This window comes from Narcine bancroftii, chromosome 2 (assembly GCF_036971445.1).
Source record: "Narcine bancroftii isolate sNarBan1 chromosome 2, sNarBan1.hap1, whole genome shotgun sequence".
NCBI lineage: Eukaryota > Metazoa > Chordata > Chondrichthyes > Torpediniformes > Narcinidae > Narcine > Narcine bancroftii.
The window spans coordinates 59,388,646-59,416,292 of record NC_091470.1 but is presented as its reverse complement, the minus strand read 5'-3'; the positions used below and the strand labels follow the sequence as shown (position 1 = coordinate 59,416,292).

The 27,647-nt window shown below is 41.7% G+C and overlaps 1 protein-coding gene across 2 annotated transcripts in view; it reads right to left on the bottom strand.

Moving 5' to 3' along the window:
• Window positions 1-27,647, bottom strand: part of slc25a21 (solute carrier family 25 member 21) — a 396,136-nt gene that overhangs the window by 85,557 nt on the left and 282,932 nt on the right. For both annotated transcript variants that reach the window (XM_069916801.1, XM_069916802.1), the window contains exon 3: window positions 14,532-14,580. In XM_069916801.1, coding sequence (XP_069772902.1) covers window positions 14,532-14,580 — 49 coding nt within the window. The remainder of the gene's footprint in view (window positions 1-14,531; window positions 14,581-27,647) is intronic.

Below are 27,647 nucleotides of genomic sequence, written 5' to 3'. Positions count from 1 at the left end.
ATAACATTGATTGCAAGAGCTGAAGTATAAAATAATCTTTGAGGTCTTAGTTATGACTCATTCAGTAGCCTTGCTTTAACTTAACATAAGCATACATGTCCAGCAGGATTCCGTTATCTCCAAGAGATCACACAAGAACATAAAGTATTTATGATAATCAGTTTGAGACACATCTGCACAACTTGTGTTCCTTTGCTACTTCTGAAGAAAATTTTAATGTTTTTTTTCTTGCCAAGGGCCATTTCTTACAGACATCCAATCAAGCTTGCTCCTGGTCACTGTAAATGTACAAACTGGGGACATGAATTTTGACTGTTGTAGACAAGAATTATTTTTTATTGTTCCTCTGTGACAGCAACCAATGGTGCAGAGCCATCAATTTTCTATTTATATGTTGAGCCAATGAAGTAAGGTCCATTCAGGCCTGACTTTATCAGAGTGAATTTCTCAACTTGCAGATCTTTTAAATTTTATTTTCTTTGAAGTTCAATTATTAACACAAATGACATTCCTTTGGAAAATTTTATGGTTTTTACATCAGTCCTTTATGGAAGGAAATGAAAACACAACATTAAATATAAAAGCATGAATAGAGCATTTAACCCTTATGCTGTCTGTTAAGATTATATTTGATCATTTATCTCAGTGCCACTTATCTCTGTTAAAATCCATATCTCACACCTCTCTTCATACCAAAAAATCTACCAAATTCTATCTTGAAAATAATGTACTTATCAAAGTGTGCAGCAGGCTATCTTGGGAGTGGAAGTGGTTGATTTAAGTGTGCAAGAGTGTCTTCAACAAAAAGGCTGAGAAGAAAGTCAGATAAAGAACCGATATGGTCTTTCAGTTTTTCACACAATGTAATGAAAATGTCATTCAGGGCAAAGCTTTGTTCCACCTGCAGGAGGTGAGGTATCAAGGAAATTTCTAGTGGCTCTGGGGACTACACCTGAGGAAAGTGTGTCCAGCTGCAGCTCCTCAATGAAAATATTAAGAAACCTGAGCTGGGGTTGATGAACGCAGGTTCATCTGAGAGGCAGAGGAGGTCATAAATGACACCCATAGTGATGTGGTTACACAGGCTGCATGCAGCTGGGTGACCATGAGGAGGAGTAAAGGGAGAAGGCAGACAGTGCCGAGTTTCCCTGTGGCCATTCTCACAATAACAGTTCTATAGCTTTAGAATAGTGTACAAGAGTAAAGAGGAATTGATGAAGCTCTATGTGGTACTGGTGAGACCTCAGTTGGAGCACTGTGTGCAGTTTTGGGTCCCTTAGAAGGGATGTCATGATGTTGGAGAGAGTATAGAAAAGATTTACCAGGATGATTCCTGAAATGCAAGGGCTAACATATGAGGAACGTTTATCACCTCTTGGACTATATTCATTGGAGTATAAAAGAATGAGAGGGGATCTCATAGAAATATTTTGAACACTGAAAGGATTGGACAGAGTAGATGTGAATAAGATATCTCCCTTGGTATGTGAATCCAGGACAAGAGGGCACAGCCTTAGAATTAGAAGGTACCCATTTAAAAAAGGGATGAGGAGAAATTTCTTTAGCCAGAGGGTCAAGGAATTCATTGCCACATACAGCTGTGGAGGTGCGATCACTCGAGGAGTTTAAGGAGGAGATTGACAAGTATATCTAATTAGTCAGGGATACATGGAAAAGGCCGGAATTTGTAACTAGATGTGAGAACAGTTTAGCTCAGGGTGGATTTGGCGAGAAGACGCAATGGGCCAAATGGCCTACTTCTGTTCCTTTATCTTGTGATCTTGTAATACTGCTGGGGAGGGGTTGAAGAATGACCTATCAGAGTGTAGCAACCAGTGGCCAGGCCATTGGCACCATGACTGAGGCTCAGCATGGAAAGGTAAAGTTAACTATAGCATTTGTGGGAGAAGACTCTATATTTAGCAGTTTAGAAAGCAGATTCTGTGGTTCCAAGAGAAACTCCAGGAAACCACATTGTTTCTCTAATGCCAGGTTCCAGATATCTCTGAGAGAAAGGACAGCAAGGGGTCATGGTCCAAATTGGTACCAATAACATAGATTCAAAGGAAGGGTAAGGATGGCAAGGTAAGAGAACCTTGGATGATGAGAGAGGTCATGTACTTACTCAGGAAGTAAAAGGAGGCATATTCAAGGTTCAGAAAGCTACAATCAAGCAGGGTCTTGAAGGATGTTAAAGATTGCTCAAGCATGGTATTAAGAATGTCAAATGGAGCCATGAAATGTTCTTATTGTGTAGGATTTTTTAAAAAAAATCCCAAGGCATGTTGTACATATTAAAAGGTGGATATCTAGGGAGAGGATAAGACAAAGGAAGTAACTTATGCTTGGATTGAGAAGAAGTGAGTGAGGTGCTAAAGGGCACTTTATCTGAATGTCCGTGGTATTCGAAACAAGGTCAGTGAACTTGTGGCGTAAATCAATAGAAAGGTATATGATTTAGTGGCCATTACAGAAGTGGGGTTGCAGGATAGAGAGGGTTGGGAATTAAATATCCAAGGATAACAGGTAATACAGAAGAGCTGCAAGGAAGGTAAAGGAGGTGGGATAGCGCTCTTAGGTAAGGATGAGATCAGGGCATTGATGAGAGATGATAATAAGTTCTAAGGAGCAAAATGTTGAATCCATCTGGGTAGAGTTTAAGAATAGTGAAGGGGGTAAAAATCCGCTGGTGAGAATTGTCAATAGGATATCAAATAATAACATTGCTGTGGCAAAGGAATATCAAAGGCATGGAAGAATGGAACAGCAGTTATCGTGGGGGATTTTAACATGCACATAGACTGGCTGAATCAGGTTAGTTGAGGCAACCTAGAGGAGGACTTCAAAGAATGAATCGTGATAGCTTTCTTGAATAGCATGGTACTGAAACTATAAGGTAATTAGGGATCCTCTTGGAAAAAGTGATTACAGTGTGATTGAGTTTCTTATAGAAATGAACAGTGCAATAGCTTGGTCTAAAACCAATTATGCCTAAACAAGGGAAACTACACGGGGATGAGGAAATATTTCACACAGAGAGTGGGAGGTGCATGGAATGGGCTGCCAGGAGTAGTGAGGGAAGCAGATACAATGATAGCATCTAAGAAACTTCTGGATAGACACATGAATATAAAGGAGATGGAGAGATATTTATCAGGAGCAGGCAGGAGATTTTAATTTGTTTTGAACATCAAGTTTGGCACAGACATGTGGGCTTGTTTATATGCTATGTTATGTCACACCAGTGTAATATTCCAATCTACAGTCACATCCTTTTTGGCATATTGACAGAGTGTCATTTAGTGTTACTGTTTTATGTCTCAGTACTCTGGATGCATTTATCTGACTTCAAACTTGCAGTTCATGACTCACAAATGATTTTCAGCCTAGACCTTCATGGATATTTTTAATAACATTTAACATCCTCAATGATTCTTTATCTATGGAACTTGGCCATTCAAGAATTTTACAGTGTTTAGCTTTGAAAACTCCTTTGATGCTTTAGTGGTATATTTGGGATCATTGTCTTGCATTAGGATGAAGTGCTGTCCAATAAGTTTGAGGCATTTGCACAAACTTGAGCAGATGTTTCTATACACTTCAGAATTCATTTTGCTACTTCCATCAGCAGTTACATCATCAATGAAGATAAGTGCACCCATTCATGTGGCAGCCATACATGGTCAGGCCACCCCATCACCATGTTTTACAGATGAGGTGGTGTGTTTTGGAACTTGGGCAATTCCTTTACATCTCCACACTTTGCTCTTTCCATCACTCTAATATAGGTTAATGTTGGTTTCATCTTTCCACAAGACTTTTTCCCAGAATTTTGCAGGCCCTTTTAAACGCTTCTTGGCAAACTGTAATCTGTTTCTGTGGCTATCTAGTGGTTTAAATCTTGCAGTGTAGTCTCTGTATATCTGTTCATGAAGATGTCTGCAGAAATAGTCACTGACACATCCAAACCTGCCTGCTGAAGAGTGTTTCTGATCTGTCGTACAGGCATCTTGGTATTTTTCTTCATCACGATAAGAATTCTTCTGTCATCAGTAGTGGCCTATCAGTACGTTCTTTCTTCTTAATGATGCTCCAAACAGTTGATTTTGGTAATCCTAAGGTTTTGGTGATGTCTTTTACTATTTTATTCTTATTTTTCAACCTCATAATGGCTTCTTTGCCTTTCATTGACACAACTCTAATCCTCATGTTGAAAAATTAAAACTGCAGACTTGCTTAGAAGCAAGCCTAGCTCCCTTATACCTTCACCAATTAAGCAATTAAACATACCAGTGTACCACAAACACCTGTTAAGCCAAATGTCACAAACATAATGGTGCCCTGAAATGAGGAAACTACCAGTATGTATAAAAAGTGCTGTCATTTCTACATGGTCAAACCAAAATGCATACAAATAACAATGAATAAAATCTGGAATGTGCATTTTAATCACATGTGAATTGTTAGATTACAAATTAAAAACTGTGGAGCACAGGGCAAATAAAAGAAAAAATGTGCATTTGTCCCAAACATTATGGAGGGGATTGTATATTTTGATCCAATGTCTCCTCTCTCCAAAGACTTTTTTTTATTTTTAACAAGCAGTACCATCCCAACCCCTCTGCCTATCTTCCTGTCATTCTGATATTCTGTATCCACGGATATTTAGTTCCCAGCTACGATCTTCTTTCAGCCATGACTCAGTGATGGCCACAATGTCATACCTGCCAACTTCTAGCTGCGCTACAAGATTATCAACCTTATTTCTTTTTCTGCTGGCATTTAATTACGAGACCTGCAGTACTGTATTCATCACCCTTTTTAACTTTGTTTCCAAAGCTTGTAATTTTGACTGTCTCTCCTTCCTCACAATCTTGCTTACACAGTGCATTTACTTGTGCATCTTCGGCCTTATTTACTGTCCTCTCATTCTGGTTCCTATCCCTCTGCCCAACCAGTTTAAACATTCCAAGGCTCTAGCAATCTGCCTGCCAGGATATTAGTCACCCTCCCATTCAGGTGCGACCCATCCTTTTTTTAAATCAGTCATACATTCCCCAGAAGAGATCCCTGCCTGCTCCACCAACTCTTCTGCCACGCATTCATCTGTCATAACTTCCTATTTCTGCTCTCACACATGGCACAGACAGCAATCGATAGATTATCACGCTTGAGGCCTTGGTATTTTTTTAGCTTCTTTCCTAACTCTATATAATCCCTTTTTTGGACTTCATTCCTTTTCCTATCAATATCATTGGTATCAACGTGGACCACAACATCTGGCTGCTCACCATCTCGCTTGACAATGCTGTTGACTCTATTTGACATTTTCTTGACCCTGGCACCATTCAGAAGTCTCAATCTTGTTCACAGAATCTGCTATCTGTTCCCATAACTATCGAATCCTTCATCTTGACAGTTCTCATCTTCTCCCCCTTCCCTTTTGAACTGAAGGGCCACTCTGCACCAGAGACCTGACCACTATGACATGATCCTGGGATATCCTTCCCTCCAAACTGTATCTAAAGCAGGATTCTTACTGTTGAGGGGAACGGCCACAGGGTGATCTGCTTCCTATGGACGCTGCATGACTTGTTGAGTTTCTCCAGCACCTTTGTGTATTAAACAAGTATAATGCTCTCTGCCAACCTCTAGTGTTGATCTCTTACATTTTATATGTGAAAAAATATATAATTTACACGGTTTATGTTGCATTTGATAAACTATAACAGGAATACAGGACATGCAAGAGCCAAAATATGTGTACATACCTTGTTAGTTGAGGTCCCGGGGTCTGTAGGTTGGGCGCGGCCATCTTGATTCCTGTATGCATGCGCGAGTCTTCGGTTAACTCATGCGCAATGGGTTCATGAAATGGAGTTTGGTTGGAGCATGTGCAAGAGTTAAAGGCACTAGTTCAATATCGTTAAGGCGCTTAACTCTTGTGCATGCGCCAACTGAACTCCAATACGCGAACCCACTGCACATGCGCCTACCGAAGACTCACACATGCGCACAGGAGCCAAGATGGCTGAACCCAGTTTACGAACCCCAGGATGCCAGCTAACAAGGTAAGTATGCAATTCCAACATACATCCATTCCGAGATACGACAGGTAATCGGGAACGGAACACGGACGTATGTCGGGGAGTACCTGCATTATAAAACTCTACCCCTTACTGGATCTTGTGCATGGAAATTGTATAAGCAGAAAATGGTGCACAATAGAAACTGGTGCCAAGTTGCATGTCACTACAGGTTTCCAGAGCTGTATGTTGAAATCCTTAATAATAATTTATGTTTGGTGCCTCAAGGAATCAGTTGACAGTCTTAAGAAATAAGATCTGGTACAATTGTATAAAAGAGACAAACAAGAATGATTCCTTCCATTTATTCATTAAAAACATGTTTTTAAAGGGTCAAGGTGACATGACCATTTTGCAGTTGAAAGGCAGCTAAGAGACATTCTTTCACCCCAGACTCCTGTTGTTACCATCCTGTAACCTGATAGAAGTGTGCATAAATACCCATGTTGATATGCTTAATGATTTTCTGCCCTATAGTATCCTCCTCTCTAAAACTGAGCTTTTTGACAAATCTGTGTGCCTCCAGAGCATCTCTGATCAAACAGAAAGTAGATATAAAGATAAAAGAATCCTAGATCTTTCCCTCACTAAACAATATGCTGAGAATAGTTGATTGTCCATATTAAGCATTTGCTAACCTGCAAATCTTTAAACAAATACTTTAGTACCACATGCTAAAGAGCCACGATATATAACCAACATATAGATTTTTCCAAACCAGCAATGACAATTTCTTTCTGGTTTTATTGATGGTGTTTTCTGTTGGTTTAGTAAAATTTACATTGAATAATAATTGAAGTTTGGTTACACATGTGTAGTTTTATGTGAAATACTCTTTACCAAAACCATATTATACTACCTTTATTGGAAGACTTGGCTAGTAAAAGAGCAGTTCATATCATTTACAATAGTGCCTAAAGCACTGGCTTGCTTCATTCTTTTTATGTGTCACTGCAAAAGGTGCCACTGAAAACTATATAGAATGGTGACCCAGAAACCAATTAAATGTGGGCTTTTTAGAACTTAAAGCATGACTTAAACATCTGCTTATATTTGTAATTAAAGCAAAAACATTCAATAAAATGAAATTATTATTGATCAAACCTGCCCAGAAAGCAGTAATATGATCTTAAGTATAATCATTTCATGCTTTGCACAGACTGAAAACCATTATTAGCACATTTTCATTCAAACTTATCCTAATTAGAAGCAACTTGATTGTTAAATTATTCTTCCAAAAGATTTGTTCAATGGAAAACAAAACCAATTTGAAGTATTCATATAAAAATAACCTTTCAATTAGATCAAAAATGGCCAGATCCATAATCAAGCATTGAGAGTAACTCAACCCTGGCACTATCTGGTCAATATTTATGGTAAATTCACAACAGCTTTTATATCCTTAATGTGAGTGTTCAAAATTGTACTTATGCTCAACCTATGTATAAATTCGAATTTACTTTGATTTCCTTACTCCCATGATCTTTTACAAACCTCTGAATGTTGTTGATTATTTTATTGTTTGATGGAATTGCACTCACACTCTCAAGAAATTATGTCTTTAAACCCTTCGTTCTCCATTTATGCAAAACCTTCTGAGTTATCCCAATAAATGTACATTTTAATCTAATGTCTGTCCTCCAAAAGCATATTATCCCAAATTGATTCATATCCGATAGAAACTCTGTCTTTTTCATAAACCTGCTGTTCTTTCTAAAGTCTTTTACTGCTGATACCCGAGCCCCCACACTTCTTTGACATCTTTAAATTGTGAGATAATGCTCTCTATGTCTTCAGTCTCCAGTCATCTGAATGAGCAGAGAATAAAGGATGATTCTGAAGCATATCATCCACAATCCAACCAGGTACTATTGACTTTGGCCTTCTCATTCCAATCCATTCACCAGTATTCTATCCATACCTTTTCTTTTACTTCTAAGTTATTATTTTTAAATGATCTTACATATCCACTCAAACCTTCATGAAAAATTGTCAAAATAACCTTCCTTGTAATTGATATCCATTGAAATTTAAATAATATACTGATGTAAGAAAAATATCCAATTACTTTTAAATGTTATTTTAAATGGACAGGAACACCTACATGTGGCTATTGTTCATAAGCTGCAGCTTAGTATTTAACACCATCATACCTTCTCAACTGATAATCAAACTCAGTGATCTGGGACTCGATTCCCCATCTTGCATCTAGATCCTCAATTTCCTCATCAGCAGATCCCAATCAGTCTGGATCAATAACACTTATTTGCTGACCATGAACACAGGGGCCCATCAAGGGTGTGTACTTAGTCCCCTGTCCTGCTCCCTCTATACTATGAACAGTGCAGCCAAATTCAACTCGAACACAAGCTACAAAATCACTGACAACACACCACTATTGTTGGCTGAATAACAGGTAATGATTTAGTCCGAATATATGATGGAGATCAAGAATCTGGTTGTGTGGGGCCAAAACAACAACCTTGCTCTCAATGTCAACAAGACCAAGTAACCAATTGTGAACATTTGGAAGGGGAAGCTATGTACCTGAATTCATTGGTGGGTTGGTGCTGGAGAGTGTTGGTAGCTTTCAGTTCCTGTTCATCAACATATTGTAGGAGTTAAACACTAAAGTCTGCAGATGCTGTGATTATTGTAAAAACAGAAATGCTGAAGGAACTTGGCAGGTCTCGCTGTGTCTGTAGCAGGTAAAGATATATAAGCATTATTTCAGATCTGAGCTCTTCTTCAAGGTGTGAACAAAAGGGAGGCAGGTGTCTGAATAAAAAGGCTGGGGGAGAAGGGGAAAAAAGGGCAGGCAGAGGAGCACAGGTCAACAGACAAAAGGATAGGAAGACATAAGAGACAAGGTGAGAATTGATTGGGGTTCTGTGAATACAGAGTGGGAGGAAAGGAGATAGATATAAAGGGAAAGAGAGAGAGTGCGCGCAACAGTTAAGGAGAAATGCGGATGGGGGAGTGTAGGAACCTGAGGTCATTGTTAATGTCATCCATTTGGAGGGTGCCCAGATGGAATATGAGGTATTGTTCCTCCAATTTGTGGGCCAGTCTGGCAGTGCATGAGACCATGGATACACATTGGCATGGAGAATCTGGTGAGGAATTGAAATGAGTTACCACTGGGAAGTCCCCACTAATGTTGCAGAGATAGCAAAGATGCTTAAATAAGTATTCTCTCAGTGTGCATCCAATCTCCCCGACGTAGAGGACACCACAACGGGATGCAATAGATGACCGCTGCAGATTCACAAGTGAAGTGTTGCCGGAAATAGTGGCATTGGAGGAGGTGTGGGCTCAAGTGTAGCATTTCCTGTGATCACAGGGGAGGGTGCCAAGGTGGAAATTGGTGGGATGAGAGAAGGGGACAAGGGAGTCAGACAGGGAGCAGTCCTTGCTGAAGGCAGAGAAGGGAGGAGAAGGGAAGATGCATCTGGTGGTGGGATCACGTAGGTGCAGACATGGCAGAGGATGATATGTTGGATGCGGAGACTAGTGGGGTGGGAGGTGAGGACAATGGGTATCCTGCCCTTTATGTGTGTGGTGGGCAGAGGCAGGCAGTGTAGGACCTTGAATGAAGAAGAAGGCATAGCAAGCCTCAATTTCCAACAAATTTGAGGAGATTCAGCAAGTCATTGTACTTAAGCATTTATCAATAAACTTTCATTATTTAATGCATACTTTACTAGCTGGTCTTTCAATAATTGCCATTTTCCAACATTTGCATACATACACAGATAGATCCCTCTCATTTTTTCCATACTAGTTTGACTTTGCCATTTTTTTTTGTAAAAATGCCTCACTTAAAATGATGGCAGATATAGCATTATACATTTGGAGCATAGAATCCCATAATATTGAATGAGTTGATTTGGGATCTGAAAAAAAATGCACGAATATCTGAAAGAATATGGGGGGAGGAGGGAGAAAGAGAACAAAGCACATAGCCCATAAAAATCTCAGAAGTGAAGATATGGGTGACAAGGCAATATTTTAGAAACAATATAATCTTTTTAAAACTAGAGCTAAGCATTTACCTCATTAAGAATTTGTTTTGATCTCACTTAGAAGGAAGAGGCAGAATCATATTCTTATGTATCTAATTTTCATGTTTTGGATGAAAAATGAAATAATTTAGTTCAAGATAAAAACATTAGTTCACACTGGAAAGAGAAACACTGCCATGTCTGGAATTTCCTTACAAATGCCCGAATGCTCCACAGTTCATAGGTCAAGCAAAACAGCAGGGGTGATTCCATTTGAATTTTATAGATGGAGTGAGGTTTGTAAGAGTTAAAACCATTTTCTGTAATTTCAGAATCCTGATTAGAACTTTGAATATGATAAATTATGTTAATAAACATAAACATTTTCCAATTTATTTAATTCCACTAATATATCCACAAAATACATAACTAATAACAGAGTGTCATTAATATTACAAATCTGCTGGGTGTTGTAGATAGGACAACATTCTGTCGATCAGACTAGTAACAGATTTTATAGCCTGTTTAGAGTTTAATGCCTTTTTAACATTATTTGAAATACAACCAGTAAAAGATTGTTGGTATCCATGTAAGATGAGACCATTAGTAGTTAAACATCGATTATAAAACATCACTTATGTTATACACTTGTGTTAACAGCAAGTTTCCTGGTTCTCATAATATTATACAGTCTCACAGTATTTGCATGCTGTAAAAAAATATATTTTAGCGAATAAGTAAATGGATTTTAAAAATTCAAGATCTTTCTATGAAAACTGCTTGTTTGATATCTGTCACCATCCCTCCCTATCACTCTCACATGCAGAAGTAGCTGAGCTGAAGCTACATTACCAAGTTGCCTTATAATTTTAAATTAGATCAAAAATTTCTAATTGCAGCATTTGTACAACATATCCCCATAATTAAACTTTCCCTGGCGCTGTTCTAATGTGAAACTTCACTCTGTCTTGTCTGACATAAACAAGCCAAAATTGAATCCCAAACTGAATTTTCAAAATTTTTACATATAATGAAACTGAAAATAATTTTGGATTATTTTTTTAAACCACCATGTAGCTCAGTGAAAAATCACACACTGAAACTAAAATGTTACTTTTGAAGAAGGCAGCACAAATTCCCTATGGTCCTTATTTCAGATTTCACTTGTAAACAGTGAAGCCTGATAAATAATCAACTTTCTATTTAACCCTTTCTCATCCAATAATATCTTTTTTCACTATTAAATAACAGGACATTTGCCTAGTAAAGGAAATCATTAATTCCTTCAATTTAATTCACAAATATTTGGATTTAAGATTTGACAAAAATCTACAAGGCTGTAAACATCAAATATACATTATGTACACCACTGAAAATAAATAATTGTTGTCAACAGTCTTGTTGTCATAAAGAATAATTTTTGGATGTAGGGGAAAGTTTGACTCTTCATCATAGACCCAGTTGTGCCTCAGGCACTTTAGATAATGAACTGTTTGGGGATCAGCAAGGAATCACTTTTATTTTTATAAAAGTTTGTGCACTTCCTTTCCAAGCCAAGTTAATTGTACAAACAGCAACAAACAATTGCACTCCCTCTGTCCACTTTGAGGCACATATAAGTTACCCTGAATCAATGTGACATCAGCTGATATCCCCCTGATGTGTTAAAGACCATAAAAGCTGTCATGAATACTGTGAACCCCAGCAAGCAACAAGATTCCACATTTGTTTTATTCCGTTTTCTTTTAACTGATGACTTGAATAATTATAAGTACAAGTTCTTCTACTGGAATGTAAAACCTGAGAGCATTCTCCTCAATCCAACAGTAGCTTGTATGCCATCTTCAAATGTTTTAAGTAACAAAATCAAAATACTACTTGCATGCTGTGTTACTACCCCTCATCAGTCTTAAGTCTCTGCTGTAGACTGACATAAAACCCAGTAGATGAGTTGCCCTTGTGACTGACAATTCTTTTTTATTTTTTTTTAGTTACTTTACTGCTTTCTTTGTATCTCTAACAAATACAAGTATATCAGGAGGGGAAAAAAATGTCCAAATTAGCATTCTTGTCTAAAAAGAGAAACAGCAAGGCATCCACAAAAAATAATCAGCTACCTAATGTCTGGAACAAGCTTAAGCTCTCTGTAATGTGATCCTTACATGAACCATAATCTCCTGTTTATTTCCCCTAATGAGGCAGGAGTTAAAACAGTTGACCTGATCAGATTCAGATGGCAGCCCTAAAGGAGCGAGCCCCCTGCTGTACCTTGAGCTCGACACCCTTTGTTACCTCCAAGTGAGCTGAGACCAGGCTGTGAACCATGTAAATAGGAGGTTTCCAGGTTAATGAAAAGCCATAACTTTGTCCCAGTGCTGCTGTGGAACACTCTTTGCTTGAGCCATGGAACCACATTCTTGCCACAATCAACTAATAAAGTGAAGCAAATGTGTTAAGTTCCAAGAGAAACAAATGAGTTTGCTAAAAATGGATAGGAAAATGCATAGCTAAAATCAATTGGAGTACTTAGCAGAATGTATTCTTTGCAAAAATATTTTGATTTTGAGATTCGATGCAAACAAAATCATAAGAAAAAAAAGTTTATAATTTCAAAATTTAGACTTGACAACAACTGTGACATATTTATATTTTTAAGTTGCTTTTCCTAACTCTAAAGTCTTGATGGTTTTTGGAAATAATTGTACAAATCAGATATGCTTAAATCTCTTAATTTAAATTTCAATGCAAATAATGATTATATGCATAAATGGTAATGATCTTTACATTCTTCATTCATGTTTAAATGCCAGAGAATTGGCGGAAACAAATCCCATAACATAACAATTACAGCACGGAAACAGGCCATTAGGCCCTTCTAGTCCGCACCGAACCAAACACCCCTCTCTAGTCCCACCTCCCTGCACAATGCCCATCACCCTCCATCTTCTTCTCATCCATATACCTGTCCAACCTTTTCTTAAATAATACAATTGACTCCGCCGCCACTATTTCTCCCGGAAGCTCATTCCACACGGCTACCACTCTCTGAGTAAAGAAGTTCCCCCTCATGTTACCTCTAAACCTCTGCCCCTTAATTCTTAACTCATGTCCTCTTGTTTTAATCTTTCCTCCTCTTAACGGAAATAGTCTATCCACATCCACTCTGTCTATCCCTTTCATAATCTTAAATACTTCTATCAAATCCCCTCTCAACCTTCTACGCTCCAAAGAATAAAGACCTAATCTGCCCAATCTCTCCCTGTACTCTAGATGCTTAAACCCAGGTAACATTCTGGTAAACCTTCTCTGCACTCTCTCCACTCTGTTTATATCCTTCCTATAATTAGGCGACCAGAACCAGAACCTGGAAGTAGCAATCAGGAGAGTGAAAAGATAGAATTTGTATTTGCTTTTTGCCACTATTGGCCTTAACTTGAAAATTAAAGACATTTTCAGGAACATTGGGAAATTGCATAATTTCATTGTCTTTCATGCAGCGTCTATTTTACATTGTATTTAATTATAAGGTCAGAGTGAAAATTAATATAACATAACATATTGGATTATAGCATCAAGTTAGAACATTCAAAAACTTCTTCAACATGGAGAAAAATACAATGATCACAGCACTTACAGAAAATACCTCTAATTATAACATGATATAAAGTTCTGGTCAAGTCAAACATAAGCTGCACTGGCCTGTATTTTGGAACCAAAATCTATTTAAATCAAGACAAAAAGTTGGAATGAAAGGAGTTAATGTACAAGTGATGTTACAGTATTTCAACTTAATGTTGCAATAGATTTAAATAGTCTAAAGCAAATGATAATTTTCAGCTAAATTCTCATTTTGATTGAAAACCTCTGATCAAAAATGGAATGTAATTTGGTTTATACTTAACATAATCCACTGACAATCAACTCGTACTCACACTCATGACACAATGATGGCACTTGTACGAAGCTGAGTTTGTACTGATTAAAGACACAACACGGGTAGGTCTAAATCACACACAGATCCACAGGTTTGCATCTAACCTTGGATTTGTTGATAGAAAGAATTAAACAATATTTACTTTGAGATAGCACTTTGCCTTGGTTGATTCTTAAATTAAAAAAAAGGAATTAAAAAAAGGTAAATACATTGCCGATGGACATTTAGCTTCCTGTAAACTGGAAGGATGCAAGGAAAGAGCAGGAATGTGCCAGTTCTGTTGATGACTTCACTCTGGTAATATTATTGAAAAATAAACAGTAAATGTGAAAGAGAAGCAAAAGCCTTATTTTGTGACAAATTTTAAAATTATATTTTTTCGAAACGGATTCAAAATTGGAACACCAATAATTTTGGCAAGTCCTAGCATTAAAAAGTTGTTAACATGACAGCTCACAATATGGATGACTTCCAGTAACAATAAAACTTGCTCAAGCAGAGTCTTACCTGGTTTTCACCACATCGAGGGGATGCATCAGGCAAATTTCCACAAGACCTAAATAGGCGACAGAAAATAAATTTCCAATAAATATTAACACAAATAGACGTTTACACTTCAGTGCTTATTATTATGAAAGATCAAATATGAAAACTGAAGCAAATAAAATCTTTTTAAAAATTCATTCATTCATTCATGCAATATAGACAATGCTAGCATTTGTCGTCCATGCCTAAGCACCACCAAATTGAGGAAGCAGTTGAGAGCTGGGCATGTAAGTGGATTTTGAGACCCATATATACCAGACCAGGTAATTATGACAACTATCTCTCCCTGAATGATAAGAGTGAACCAGATAAATGGGTAAAACAAATAATGGAGTTAAATGCAAGAAATTACTTTTACTGCAGAGAACATTTTAAGATCTAATTTAATAATACTGCTGAGCTCATTTTTAAGTCTATTTTAATCATCAGCTTAATACTTGAGATTCTGAAAAATACCATAACGTATCAATAAGCCCATATTATGTATCCAAAGTAACATTTTGACTAAGTGACCTTTATGGATTAGAAATTCATTTTAAAGTTTTTAAGCACTTGTATTCGATGTAACTACTGATACTAAATGTTGTCACAGACTAATCAAATGTAGTATTCTTTTATTAAACCTGAACTTTAAATCTGAATCAAAATATGTATTCTGTGGTTTTCATATATTAGCATGCTTACGGATATATTTATTGTGGAATTAACTATCACCATTTGTTTCATAGGTAGACACAAGACCAATAGACTTTGCAGCTAAGGAGAGATTAGCTGAGGAGATTCCTATTCCATCATTTTTTCCAACATACCTAAACAATACAGGTATAAAAGTTGCAATAAATCCAATCAGGCGAGACTTGGCATAATCATCCATCTTGTTCATCAGCAAAGTGATGGAGAGAGCCACACACCTGCACCAAGAGACACCCACTGACTACTTGCTTACGAAGTGTTAAAATTATAATGCCTGTCCTGAACATCTGTCCAGCAGTTTTACATTCCCTTACAACCATCAGTAAAACAGGAACAAAACAGTGGAATTGTTGAGGGAACTGGGCTTCTCATTGAAGTAGTATTTGTGTGGCATCCAACAACTCTAATAAAAATGAGGTCGCTAAGAATTTTGAGATAGGTCTTCAATTCCAGGAGGCATTTCCAGCACAAGGGAGATGGTCGGTCAAGGATGGACTTTGGAGCCCAAATATTTTTCTGAGAGTACCCTTGACTCAATTATTTTCATCTGCTTCATCATTAAAGTCAGCAATAAGGATGATCGCTTATGTCTACTCAGTGTTCACTCTACTTCTCAGATTATGAAGCATTTCAACATGCATTGAAATTTGCATAATATTCAGACTTGATAAATTGTAAACAATTATGAAAATAAAGTCTAGTCACTTATATTTGATCTTCATTGCTCTTGCCATCACGGAATCTTTCACTATGTTCTGGAACACCACCTTAAACCACCTCTTTAAGCATTTACAACCTTCACCAGCAATTTACAGTTGATAAAAACAAACTGCTGGTGGAACTCAGTGCATCAAGCAGCATATCTGAGATGACAGAAGGATGTTCAACATTTCAACGATATATGATAATGATATATTATTCCACAATAAATATGCTTTGTAGTTTCATCTGCTCTCCTGTCTCCCTTTCCATAGCTTCGCCTGCTTGTCTACCTCCCTCTGAAGTTTCTACCACTCTACAGCAGCCATTCTTAACAGGGGCCCCAGCACATGTAAGTAAAATCCTTGTTTGCTTTTTCACCTCATATAACAGTAAATAGTATTTTTTTGTGTAGTTGGTAGGAGAGAAGTACGGAAGAAACCAAAACTTGACCACTTTCCAGGGAAGGGGGCCTATAAACTATAAGCAATATCCTAAGGGGCTAATAGCCAAAAAAAGGTTGAGAATAGCTACTCTACAGTATGGATCTCTGGTTTCTACTGCTTTTTGACTATGTGTGAAATATCAACCATCTTTCTGCCTCCATAGATGCTGCCTGACCTGCTAAGTTTCTCCAGTTGTGTTTTGTTCCAGAATACAGTATATGCAGTCTCTTGTGTCTGTAATATACAGTGACTATGGTATGTGCAATAAACAAAACACACTGCCAAAATTTGTCAAAACTTTATTAACAACCTCTTTTATATGCACCCTTTTTATGTATCAAGAAGGACAAAGGAACAGGGAATTAAAAAATGCCAAAATTGTAAAACTGCCATCAAAGGCCCATATGTTTTAAACAAAAATATTATTTCTTCAAGATCAAAATATGAAACTCCTGTCCAACAGTTCAGATGGAGAATATAAATTAAAACAGTTTATGTTGGCTCAACAATCAGCTTTTAAAGAAACATTTAATTAATTTTGATCATGCAGACACTGTACTGTCTTTACCCCATTATAAAACAAAAGGTGGCAAGGGTGGTTTAGAGGCAGAGAGATTTGCATAATGCCTTTCACCACTTCATGTCAACTGCAAAGGTTTTGCAAGGACAGTCAATGTAGTAATATAGGATGTAACCACAGATGAACAGAGAGGCCAAAAGATCTAAATCCATAATTCCCAGAAAGTGCCAACATAGGATGGGGTAGAAAGCATTTAGTTTGCTTGCTTTCATAGGTTAGGGCAAAAAATATAAAATTTGGACATTATATTGCAACTTTACAAAACACTGGTCAGATCCTATTTGGAGCATTGTGTGCAGTTCTACAACACTACATTATAGGAAGGAGGTGATTGTACTGGAGAGAGAGGGCAGAAGAGATTCACTAAGGATGTTTCCTGGAATGGATGACTTTAGTTAAAGGGAACAAATGGTTTGATTGGGCTTGTTTTCCAAGGAGTGAAAGAGACTGAGAGGTGACCGGACAGAAATATGAAAGATTATGAGAGTTATAATTAGGGTAGACTATCAAAATTTCTTTTTCTGTGGTTAGGATATCAAAAAACTAAAGTACATAGGTTAAACATGACAGGAAAAAGCTTAAAGGAGAAATGTGGGGAGCATTATTTTAAACAACAGAGTGATTGACACTTGGAAAGTGCTGCCAGAATAGGTGGTTGAATCAGGGGTAAAACATGAAAGTCTGCAGACACAGTGGTTGAAGAAAAAACAATGTGGGAGAAACTTAGCAGGTCAAAAGATGTACTTTATGTAGCAAAGATAAAGATACATAACCAATGTTTTGGGCTTGAACTCTTCATCAAGGTATGAAAAAATGTAGGCTTGTACCCGAACATAATAGTGTGGGGGAGGGACAGAGAGAGGAGCACAGTCCCAAAAGCAGGAGGTAATAGGTGGATAAGGAAGGGAGAGAACACCAACAAGCAGGGGGAGGGTGGGGGGGGGGTGCGGGGGTGTGGAGGGAAGGCTCTGTGATTGGAGAGGGAAAGGGTGGAGACAAAGGGGAAGGAAAGGGAGGGAGAATGGAGAGTAGGCTAGTAGATTTTGTTCCTAATCTCCAAGCCTGTTGTCCCTCATATGCTTAAAGAGCCTGACTAGGTATCTAAAAGTCCATGACCAGCTTGGTGCCCCAAAATATGCTGACATTTAACAACATGATCATAAAATTGTGCACACAAATCTGAGTATTACCAAACGAGTGCAGCATTGTTCTTGTCTCTGTCAAAATGTTTAAACTCATAAAATCACTTCAAGAATATTTGTGAGGCAATAATAGTAAATTGTAATTCATCTGCAATTCCATAAAACTTAGTGTTTACAACTTGAAGCAAATAGAAAATAAATACTGTACTCATTTTGTCATTGTTATAGTTTCAGTAAATTTTAAAGGGCAATATTTGTTCTTTGTTTGCATACAATATCATTTTCAAAGAATTACAGCCCTAATACTATGAAATTGGGAACAAGTCTTTTCAAATGATTAAACCTTAAATATAATTACCAGAGCTGAAGGCACAAAATATTACAAATCAGGAAACCTTTTACACACTAAAGATGTGTCTAAAGTAATTGGGATAATTTTTTCCCCTTTCTGCTGATTGAATAGCTTCAAGTTTGAAATATGCTATCCAGAGTGTGAATCTTTTTAAGGATTACCTGGTGAGAAGACAAACTGACACATTCAAATATTTCCATCAAAATACTGTATCATTCAGCATGTAAATAGATCATACAAGAAAGTCCCTCCCCCAATCAACCTACACTTTTTAATGAGATCATCCATTACATCTTGCTGGTTGATTTCATTTTAATGTTTCTATTATTCTTCACAATGCACGTTGATTCATCAATATGAGATCCCATCCACACATGTGTAGCCATTACATCCATTGACTTGCGAGGAGCAAGTGGGGAATTGCACTAGAGTGATCCAAAAAAAGAGCTAAATTAGTGGGCCTGCAGGAGCAGAGCCCTGAGGGAGATCGCAGGAGTGCAATTCACAAAATGGAATCAAACCCCCAAACGAGCCCTCAGAGAAGGAGGGGAGCAGTAAAAATTCCAGGACTGCCAGTGGGAGGTTTCCGAGTCCTGATGAGGGGAGGCCCTGATGTAGCCCTCCGGAGGTGGAAATGTACTGGAAAAGGTCTGGGACAACTGGTGGGAGGTTCCTGGGTCCTGTTGAGGGGTTGTGGCAGAGGCAGGGTGGCAATAACCCGAGGAGGAAGGCCTCCAAGAAGAACCCCCAAAGCACTTTGTTAGCACCAAAAATCCAACAGGCCTGCCGGGGTGCAATGTCCCAGCTGAGGAACAGCAAGGCCAATCTACCTCTGCTGGGGGTGGGATCAGGTGACAGAGATCTACCTTCACTGAAGGTGGGGTCCAAGTCTGGCTGCACCAACCTGGCTTCATAGAAGCCGGGCCTCAAAAAGCAAGCAGTGATACCTTTATGTTGCTGCATGAGACAATTGGACCTCAGTATATTGAGTGGCAGCAGTGGAGTACCCCACACAAGAGTAGGTAGGGCCTGAGCCAACATGTCATGTAGCGAAGCTGCCCACACGATTGGCAAGAATAACCAGAAAAAGCCTGAAGGGTGTGGTCTCTGTATGATGGGCACCCGCTCGATTGGGGCATGCCAGAGAACAGAGGCCTCGACCAGCAACAAAACTATAAGTCATCTGGACAAATTGGAGGAAATGGTGACAGCCATGGTGAGCAGGTTTCGTACGCCATCAGAGCAGGGGGAGGACATTTATGATTATGCGTGGGAAGATGATGAAGGGCTGGTAATGGAGGCCAAGTCACCCAAATCCCCATACACTGCTGTGTCAAATGCTTTTCAGGAGACGGTACTAGAAGAATCCATCAAGAAGTACCCCTGCCCTGTTAACTGCCCTCTGTGGGAGGTGCCTATGGTAGACCCCATGATATGGGACAATTTGAAGGTTCTGACCAGGGCCAAAGACATGAAAATGCAAAGACTACAGGGGTCACTGGTTAAAGGTATCACTGCATTTGCATAAACGCTCTCACACGATTTATCGGAGACTCAACAAGACACTCCGGGGCTGTTATCCCATGCAAACTATGAACTGAATTCCTTCAGGAAGGAGCTGATCAAGCCCGACCTAAATGTAAGATATGCTCATTCGTGCAGACCATCTAACCCTATATCAAAATTTCTATTTGGTGACAATCTCAGAAAACAGGTGAAAGATTTGAATGAGCAGCGGAAGGCAGTGGCTAGCATGATGAGAAAATAGCCAGCAGGTATCTTTTAGGGCAATGCCCTCCATGGAGACAACAGCAGCAGAATTTTCCCGCTCAAAGTGCTTCGCGGAAATAGACCCAGAATGCACCAGCCCACAGACTAAGCGGGTTGAGGAAGTGAACACTATGCATTTACAGTTGAGTACTCTTGATAATTACAAGTCTTTAAGGTTGGCGATCGATTAATGCTGTTCTATGATAGATGGTGTGGTGCACTGTCGGTCAAAAGCAAACACACAAAACCAGACTGTACAATAGGCTTTATTCAACATAAACTTACACAGAGCCAGCTGTGAGGAGAGCTGCTGTAAGAGTGTCTTTGAAGGGCCGGCTCAGACTTATAACCTGGAGGGTGATTGAAATCCGACCGGGTGGAGCTTGGTCTATTTTTGTCAGCTGATTGACAGACGGCCAGGTGTTGTCTTGTCCTCATGATCTTCTTCAGGGACAGATGTTGCCCCTTGCAGTAGGCCAGTAGTGTACCACCACATTCACTCCCTTCCATAAAATTGTCCCGGGGGGGGGGGGTTGTGGGGGAGAGGTTGCAGTAAAGAGCCCCAAAACATATATACACAGTATTTACAGACTGAGACAGTCCAGCGGCCGTCAGAGTCTCTGCGACCATCGCAGGACTGGCTCCTGGTCACTGGTTGGTGAGGGGGTGTGTGGGGGCTAGGGGAGGTGGCCGGAGCGACTGGCATGGTGCAGCACAGAAGAGTGACCATGGGGGCCGGGGTTAAGGTGTGTGTGTTGTATCAGATGGGTGGGGGTGGGGGGGGTGCAGATTCATCCCTCATGGTGCCCAAGGAGGTCTTGATTGCCCCATAGCTCTCTAGGGTCGGTGGTGTGTGTCAGGCTGGCGTGATCCTGAGCTGGAGGATGCTGTGCTGTGGTGGTTGCTTCTGCTGGTGCCAGGTCCCTGGTTGAGATGGTGTCCTCCCTGCCGCTGCTGAACCTAATATAGGCATAGTTGTGGTTCGTGTGTAGGAGGAACACCTGCTTGACCAAGGGTTCAGCCTTGTGTGCCCACACATGTCTATGCAGGAGCACCGGTCCCAGGTATGTGAGCCATGCTGGGAGAGACGTTCCCATTGCTGATCTCCTGGGAATCGAAAACAAACATTCGTGAGGGATCTTGTTGGTAGCCGTGCACAGGAGTGACCAAATGGCATGGAGCGCCTCAGGAAGAGAACCTCAGGAAGAGTGTCCTGCCAGTATTCTATGGACCACCCCTTTGACTTAAGGGCCAGGAGAACTGCATTCCAGATCACCCCATTTTCGCGTTCCACTTGCCCATTACCTCTTGGATTGTAACTAGTCGTGCGATTAGTCACGATGCCTTTTGCTATCCAGTACTGGCGCAGTTACTCATTCATGAAGCTAGACCCCTGGTCGCTGTGGATAAATGCGGGGTAACCAAACATGGTGAAGATCTGTGTCAGTGCCCTGATGATGGTGGCCATGGAGGTGCCTGGGCAAGAGATCGCAAAAGGGAAATGGGAGTACTCGTCTATGACTGTGAGGAAATAGACATTCTGATTTATGTAAGGCAGGGGCCCCTTGAGGACCATGCTGAGGCGCTTGAAGGGCCGAGTGGCCTTCACAACATGAGCCTTGGGTGGGTGGAAAAAGCGAGGTTTCCATTCCGTGCAGACCTGGCATGCCTCGGTCATAGTTCTGACATCCCTGATGGTGTACGGGAGGTTCCGGGACTTGATAAAATGGTATAAGCGGGTGACGCTCGGGTGGCAGAGGGACTCATACAGTGCCTGCAGCTGGTCGTCGTGGAGCGACACGCAGGTCCAGGAGAGGGCGTCAGGTGAGTCGTTAAGCTTCCCCGAGTGATATTGGATGTCATAGCTGTATGTCGCCAGTTCGGCTCTCCAGTGCAAGATCTTGTCGTTCTTGATCTTGCCCCTGTGGGTGGTGTTGAACATGAACTGGTTGGTGAGGAGGGTGAACCTCCTACCAGCCAGGTAGTGGCGCCAGTGGCGGACCACTTCCACGATCGCCTGGGCCTCCTTTTCAATGGAGGAGTGCCCTAGCTCAGAGCTGTGGAGGATCCTGGAGAAGGCGACTGGACACCCCCCCTTGGTTGAGGGTAGTGGCGAGGGCTACATCGGAGGCATCTCTCTCCACCTGGAAAGGGGAGTCCTTATCCATGGCATGCATCGTGGCATCTGCGATGTCCTGCCTGATGCGCATGAAGGCTACCTGCGCCTCAGGTGGGAGTGAGAAAGTTGTGGCCTGGGCCAATGGGGGAACCTTATCCAAGAAACGGGGAACCCACTGTGAGTAATAGGAGAAAAGGTCAAGGTGGGGGGGGGGAGGGGCAGCTCCATTAATGGGTGCATCCATTCTGGATCTGGGCCGATGACACAATGTGCCACGATGTACCCCAGGATGACGAGGCGTATGGTGTTGAAGACACATTTCTCTTTGTTGTAATGAGGTTCAGCTCCTCGGCTGTCTGGAGAAATTTTTACAGGTTGGCATCGTGGTCCTGCTGGCTGTGGCCGCAGATGGTGACATTATCCAGGTACGGGAAAGTCGCCTTTAGCTTGTGCCGGTCTAACATCTGATCTATCTCCCGCTGGGAGGCAGAGACCCCATTCGTGACCCCAAACGGAATTCGGCAGAACTGGTACAGATCCCCATCCTCCTCGAAGGCGGTATAGGGCTTGTCCCACGGGTGGATGGGGAGTTGGTGATAGGCCGACTTCAGGTCATTTGTGGAGAAGACCTGATAGTGGGCTATCTTGTTGATCATGTCAGGTATCCTCAATAAGGGGTAGGCATCCAGCTGGGTTTACCGGTTGATGGTCTGGCTGTAATCCATGACCATCCTTGGCTTGGTTCCCCCTTTAACCACTTGGACTTGGGCTCTCCAAGGGCTGTTGCTGGGCTCTATGACACCTTCCATCAGAAGCTTCCGCACCTCACCCCGATGAAGTCTCTGTCCACGGCGCAATTAGCACCTACTTCTGGCGGCTATCAGCTTGCAGTCTGGTGTGAGAAGAGTGCGGGAGGGATGATGCACAGCATGGAGAGGCTGTAGTTTGGCTGGGGCTGGTTGGACGGCACACTGTGGAGAGTGAGTGGAGGTCGGGGCCCCCTGAAGGTGAGGGTGACGCACTGGAGGTGGCATTGGAAATCTAAGCCAAGGAGGACTGGGGCACAGAGTCCTAAACCCAGTGTATGTCTGCCCCCCCACCCCACCCACAGTCAGATTGGCCAACCAGCGCCCGAGGGTATTGATAGTCTGGTCCTTGGTGGCGAAGGTGATAGAGAAGGTGGTGGGGTGGACTTTCAGCTTTCGGGAGTGGGCCACGCTCGGATGAATGAAACTCTCGGTGCTGCCACTGCCCATTGATTTTTACGTCCATCATGGAGCGCCTGAGTCGTGGGGAACTTTCCTAGTCAGGGTGGTGGTTGCTAGGACCATCTCAGGGTCCAAGTCATCGTTTATCGATGGTAGAGGCGAGTTGTGGTCATCGGTCTCCTCCTCAGGCATCGTGAGAGGTGAGTATCGACTGGTGGTGCTTTCCATAGCCATGGGGTGCGGTGTGCGGTGGTTACTGGCATCCAGAGGTGTGGGGTGCATCAGTAGGGCAGCCTGGTCAACGCCCATGTTGACCACGTTGTCATCGTTTGAGGCCGAGGAGAGCCTCAGTGATGGCGGCATCCATGCCTGACCGGCCCAAGATGGCAGCGCCACGTGGGAGGGTGAGGCATGGCTGGCCTTCTTCAACAGCTGCACTCGTTGGCTGTCAGTGAGGACGATGTCATCACGGCCGGCAGAAGTTACGTCATTCCGTAGACCTAAAGTGACATCATTGTAGTATTTGAGAGGCAGTGTTGGCGAGAGCGAGGGCTGGTCTGGGCGCATGGCAGGCACACGTCGATTCTTGCCAGCGAGGCAAGAAGTTAGGCTGTTGGGGATGCTGAAAGTGGCTGTGTGGGCAATGGCGTCGCCTGGCAATCACACATGGCTGGGATCGTGAGGGAAGAGGGAGGTCATAGAGGGCCACTGAGCTGCTAGCTGGCTTTGAGAGGTATACTTTGGCGAAGTGGCCTTTCTTGTCACATTTCAAACAGTACTGGTTTTTGGCCGGGCAGTTTTGGCGCGATCGATGACCAGATCCACACCAGGACCCACAGTACTTACATGGGCGCTGGGCACCCGCAGCAGCAATGTTTTCTTCCCCAGCTTGATCTAGATCCACAGCAGCTGAATGTGCCGACCATGCGGAGGCCTGAGGAAGCCTGGAGCCGAATGTTTCGGTGTGCAGAGCTGCTTCCTCCCAGGTTTGGACTACCTCCACTTTTGGCCAAGGAGTAGATATTGTCCTCCAACAATTTCTGCCTGATGGCCCTCAGACTTAGGCGTCTCTGATCAGCCTCTCGATCTCCCTTTCATTTACCCTGGGTTCAGCCAGACAAGGTCAGGCCAACTCGCGCAGGGCTCCCAGGTAGGACTCAGCCGTCTCCCTGGGTAGTTGAGCACGGATAGTCAGGCACTACCTTTCAAAGACCACATTTGTGGGAGGTTTATACATGGTCTCGAGGATGTTCATCGCTTCCAAGTACCCGGTGCGATCTTTGAGTGCCTGGAAGACTTGGGGACCCAGCTTTGATCGGAGTATGATGAGCCTCTTTCGATCAGAGTCCAGGATGTCGTTGGAGTGAGCCTCGATGATCCCTTTGACCATGTGTTTCAAGATCTTGAGGCATGTTTGTGCTTCCGGGTGGCGTTGGTCGATTTCGAGGCTCCTGGCGCTCAGGAGCTTTTCCATAGCAGCTTTAAGAATTTATGTCGAATAAATTGTGGTGCGCTGTCAGTCAGAAGCAAACACACAAAACCAAAAGACTGTTCAACAGGCTTTATTCGACATAAACTTACACAGAGCCAGCTGTGAAGAGCGCTGCTGTAAACTCTGAGAGTGTCTTCTTAGGGCTTATATCCCGGAGGGTGATTGACACCCGACTGGGTGGTGCTTGGTCTATTCAGGTCGGCTGATTGACAGCCAGCCAGGTGTTATCTTGTCCCCATGCTTTTCTGTAGGTACAGAGGTTGCCCCCTGCAGCCTGTGGTGTACCACCACAGATGGTGTAATATTACCACTGATGTTTCTATTATGCAGACAGTAAAGGGGTATAAAATCGAATTTGACCCACAGAAATCCTGTCCGATAAGGAGGAAGGGCTATCTACAAATATGCGCACACCACAACTGATGGAGGCTTTACATGCTGAGATTATGGTGTAAAAAAGGAAAATTGTTATTGAATGTTGTAGTCATGAAAAACATGAGTTTGTATCAAACACTTTCACACGACCCAAAAGACATGGCGGCAATAGAGTGATACTGGATTATCGGATCTTAACGAATATGTCTTGTACAGGCATTTTAAAATGGATAACATATTCTGTGTGCCTGTGTTATGTAAGGTCTATTACATGCCCTTGATAGATTTGCAAGACATATTATTCAATCGCAATCTGCCCACAGCACAGGAAGTTCTTAAAATTTTCCTGGAAGGGAGAGCTATGGCAGTATAAAGCTTTGTCGAATGGACTGAGCTTGGAACCCAGGGTATTTACCAAGTTACTGAAGCCGGTGTTTGCCAAGCTCAGGAAAGAGGGGCACATGGTAATGGATTACCTAGATGATATTCTTATCATGGGAAGATTGTTTGAGGAAACAAAAAGGGCAGTAGCAGCCACCTCAAGATTATTAAGCCATCCTGAGAAATCAGTGTCGGTGCCTACCAAGAGGTTAACATTCTTCGGCTTCATTATTGATACAGAAGACATGAGACTTACCCTACCAGAGGATAAAGTGGCAGAGATCAAGACTGCCTGCAGAGGGCTCATGACAGAGTGTCGTCCTTCCATAAGAAAGGTGGCCAGGTTGATTGGGAAACTGGTGGCGGCTTTCTCAGTGGTACAACATGGCCTGGAAAGGAACAAAATATCTGCTCTTAAGGCAGCCAGAGGACACTTTAACAGGCCCATGAGGCCAGATCCAACCTGGTGTGATGGATCAACCGTATCTTGTGGATGCGCGAGAATCGAGCTCTGAAAGATGGACCTGGAGATCAGATCAGACACCAGTGGCGAAGGTTGGGGAGCCACAAATCTAGTGGAGGCAGATGGATGGGCATAGAGCTCAGGGAGGCCTCTAAATCAGGCATTAATTATTTGGAAATTTGGGTTTCTAGCACTAAAATCTTTCTGTGCAAGGGAAGCTGACTTTTATGTACTGCTGAGGTTAGATAACATTTCAGCTGTGGCCTACCTCAATAATATGGGAGGTCTTAAATCTCCTTCCTGTAAGAAGTTAGCCATTGAGACTTGGCGCTGGTGTATTCAGAGGAGCATTTGGGTTACTGCTGCCTACCTGCTGGGTCAGATTAACATACAGGCAAACCTGATGTCCAGGAAATTCAATGATAACACAGAGTGAACTCTGGGTAAGAATATTTTAAATGGCTAGCAGACACCTTTGGCATGTTGGAGATCGATGTTTTTGTATCTAGGCTTAATGCCCAGGTTCCAAGGTTCGTGTCCTGGCTGCCGGATCCCCAAGTGGAGGCCATTGACATCTTTACCCTAGACTGGTCAAAATTTAATTTTTATGCGTTCCCCCCATTCACATTGGTGGCAAAATGCCTGAATAAGATACAGGAAGACGGTGCCTCGGATTGCTGGTAGTGGCTAACTGGCCTTCCCAATGTTGGTTCCCCATACTCCTTAGGCATATGGTGGGGACTCTGTTGATATTCACGAAAAGCAGAGCTCTGCTAATCCAACCAGTGTCAAAGATATTTCATCCATTGTCTCACTTATATCTGTTACGTTGTAGGATTGGAGAGCCAGGATCGACATAAATACTCTGCAGCCCAGAACTCTGGACATCCTGCAGGCATCTTGGAGAAAGTCCACTCAGAAACAGTATGCCTCCAATGTGGGGAAATGGAAAAAGTGTTGTGCACAAATTGGACTGAATGAACAGACAGCCTCTATCGGAGGCAAACTGAGTTTTCTAACCAATATGTTCTATGTGCAGCTACAGCACGGTGAATACAGCAAAGAGTGCGTTGGCTGCTTTCTTGACATTCCAGGACTCTGAGCATGAGATGATGATCAAAAGATTTATGAAAGTAGTGTTCCACTTGCATCCTCCGGTACCCTGATACAAGGATATTTGGGACATAAAGATTGTTTTTGACTATCTAAGGTTACTTTCACCAACTTCCAGTTTGGATTTACATAGCCTGTCCCATAATCTGATAATGCTGGTGGCCTTGACATTGGCTCAGAGGGTACAAACTTTGTCTCTCATTCATATGGACTATATCCGTTGGGAGGAGGACTGTGTAAGCAT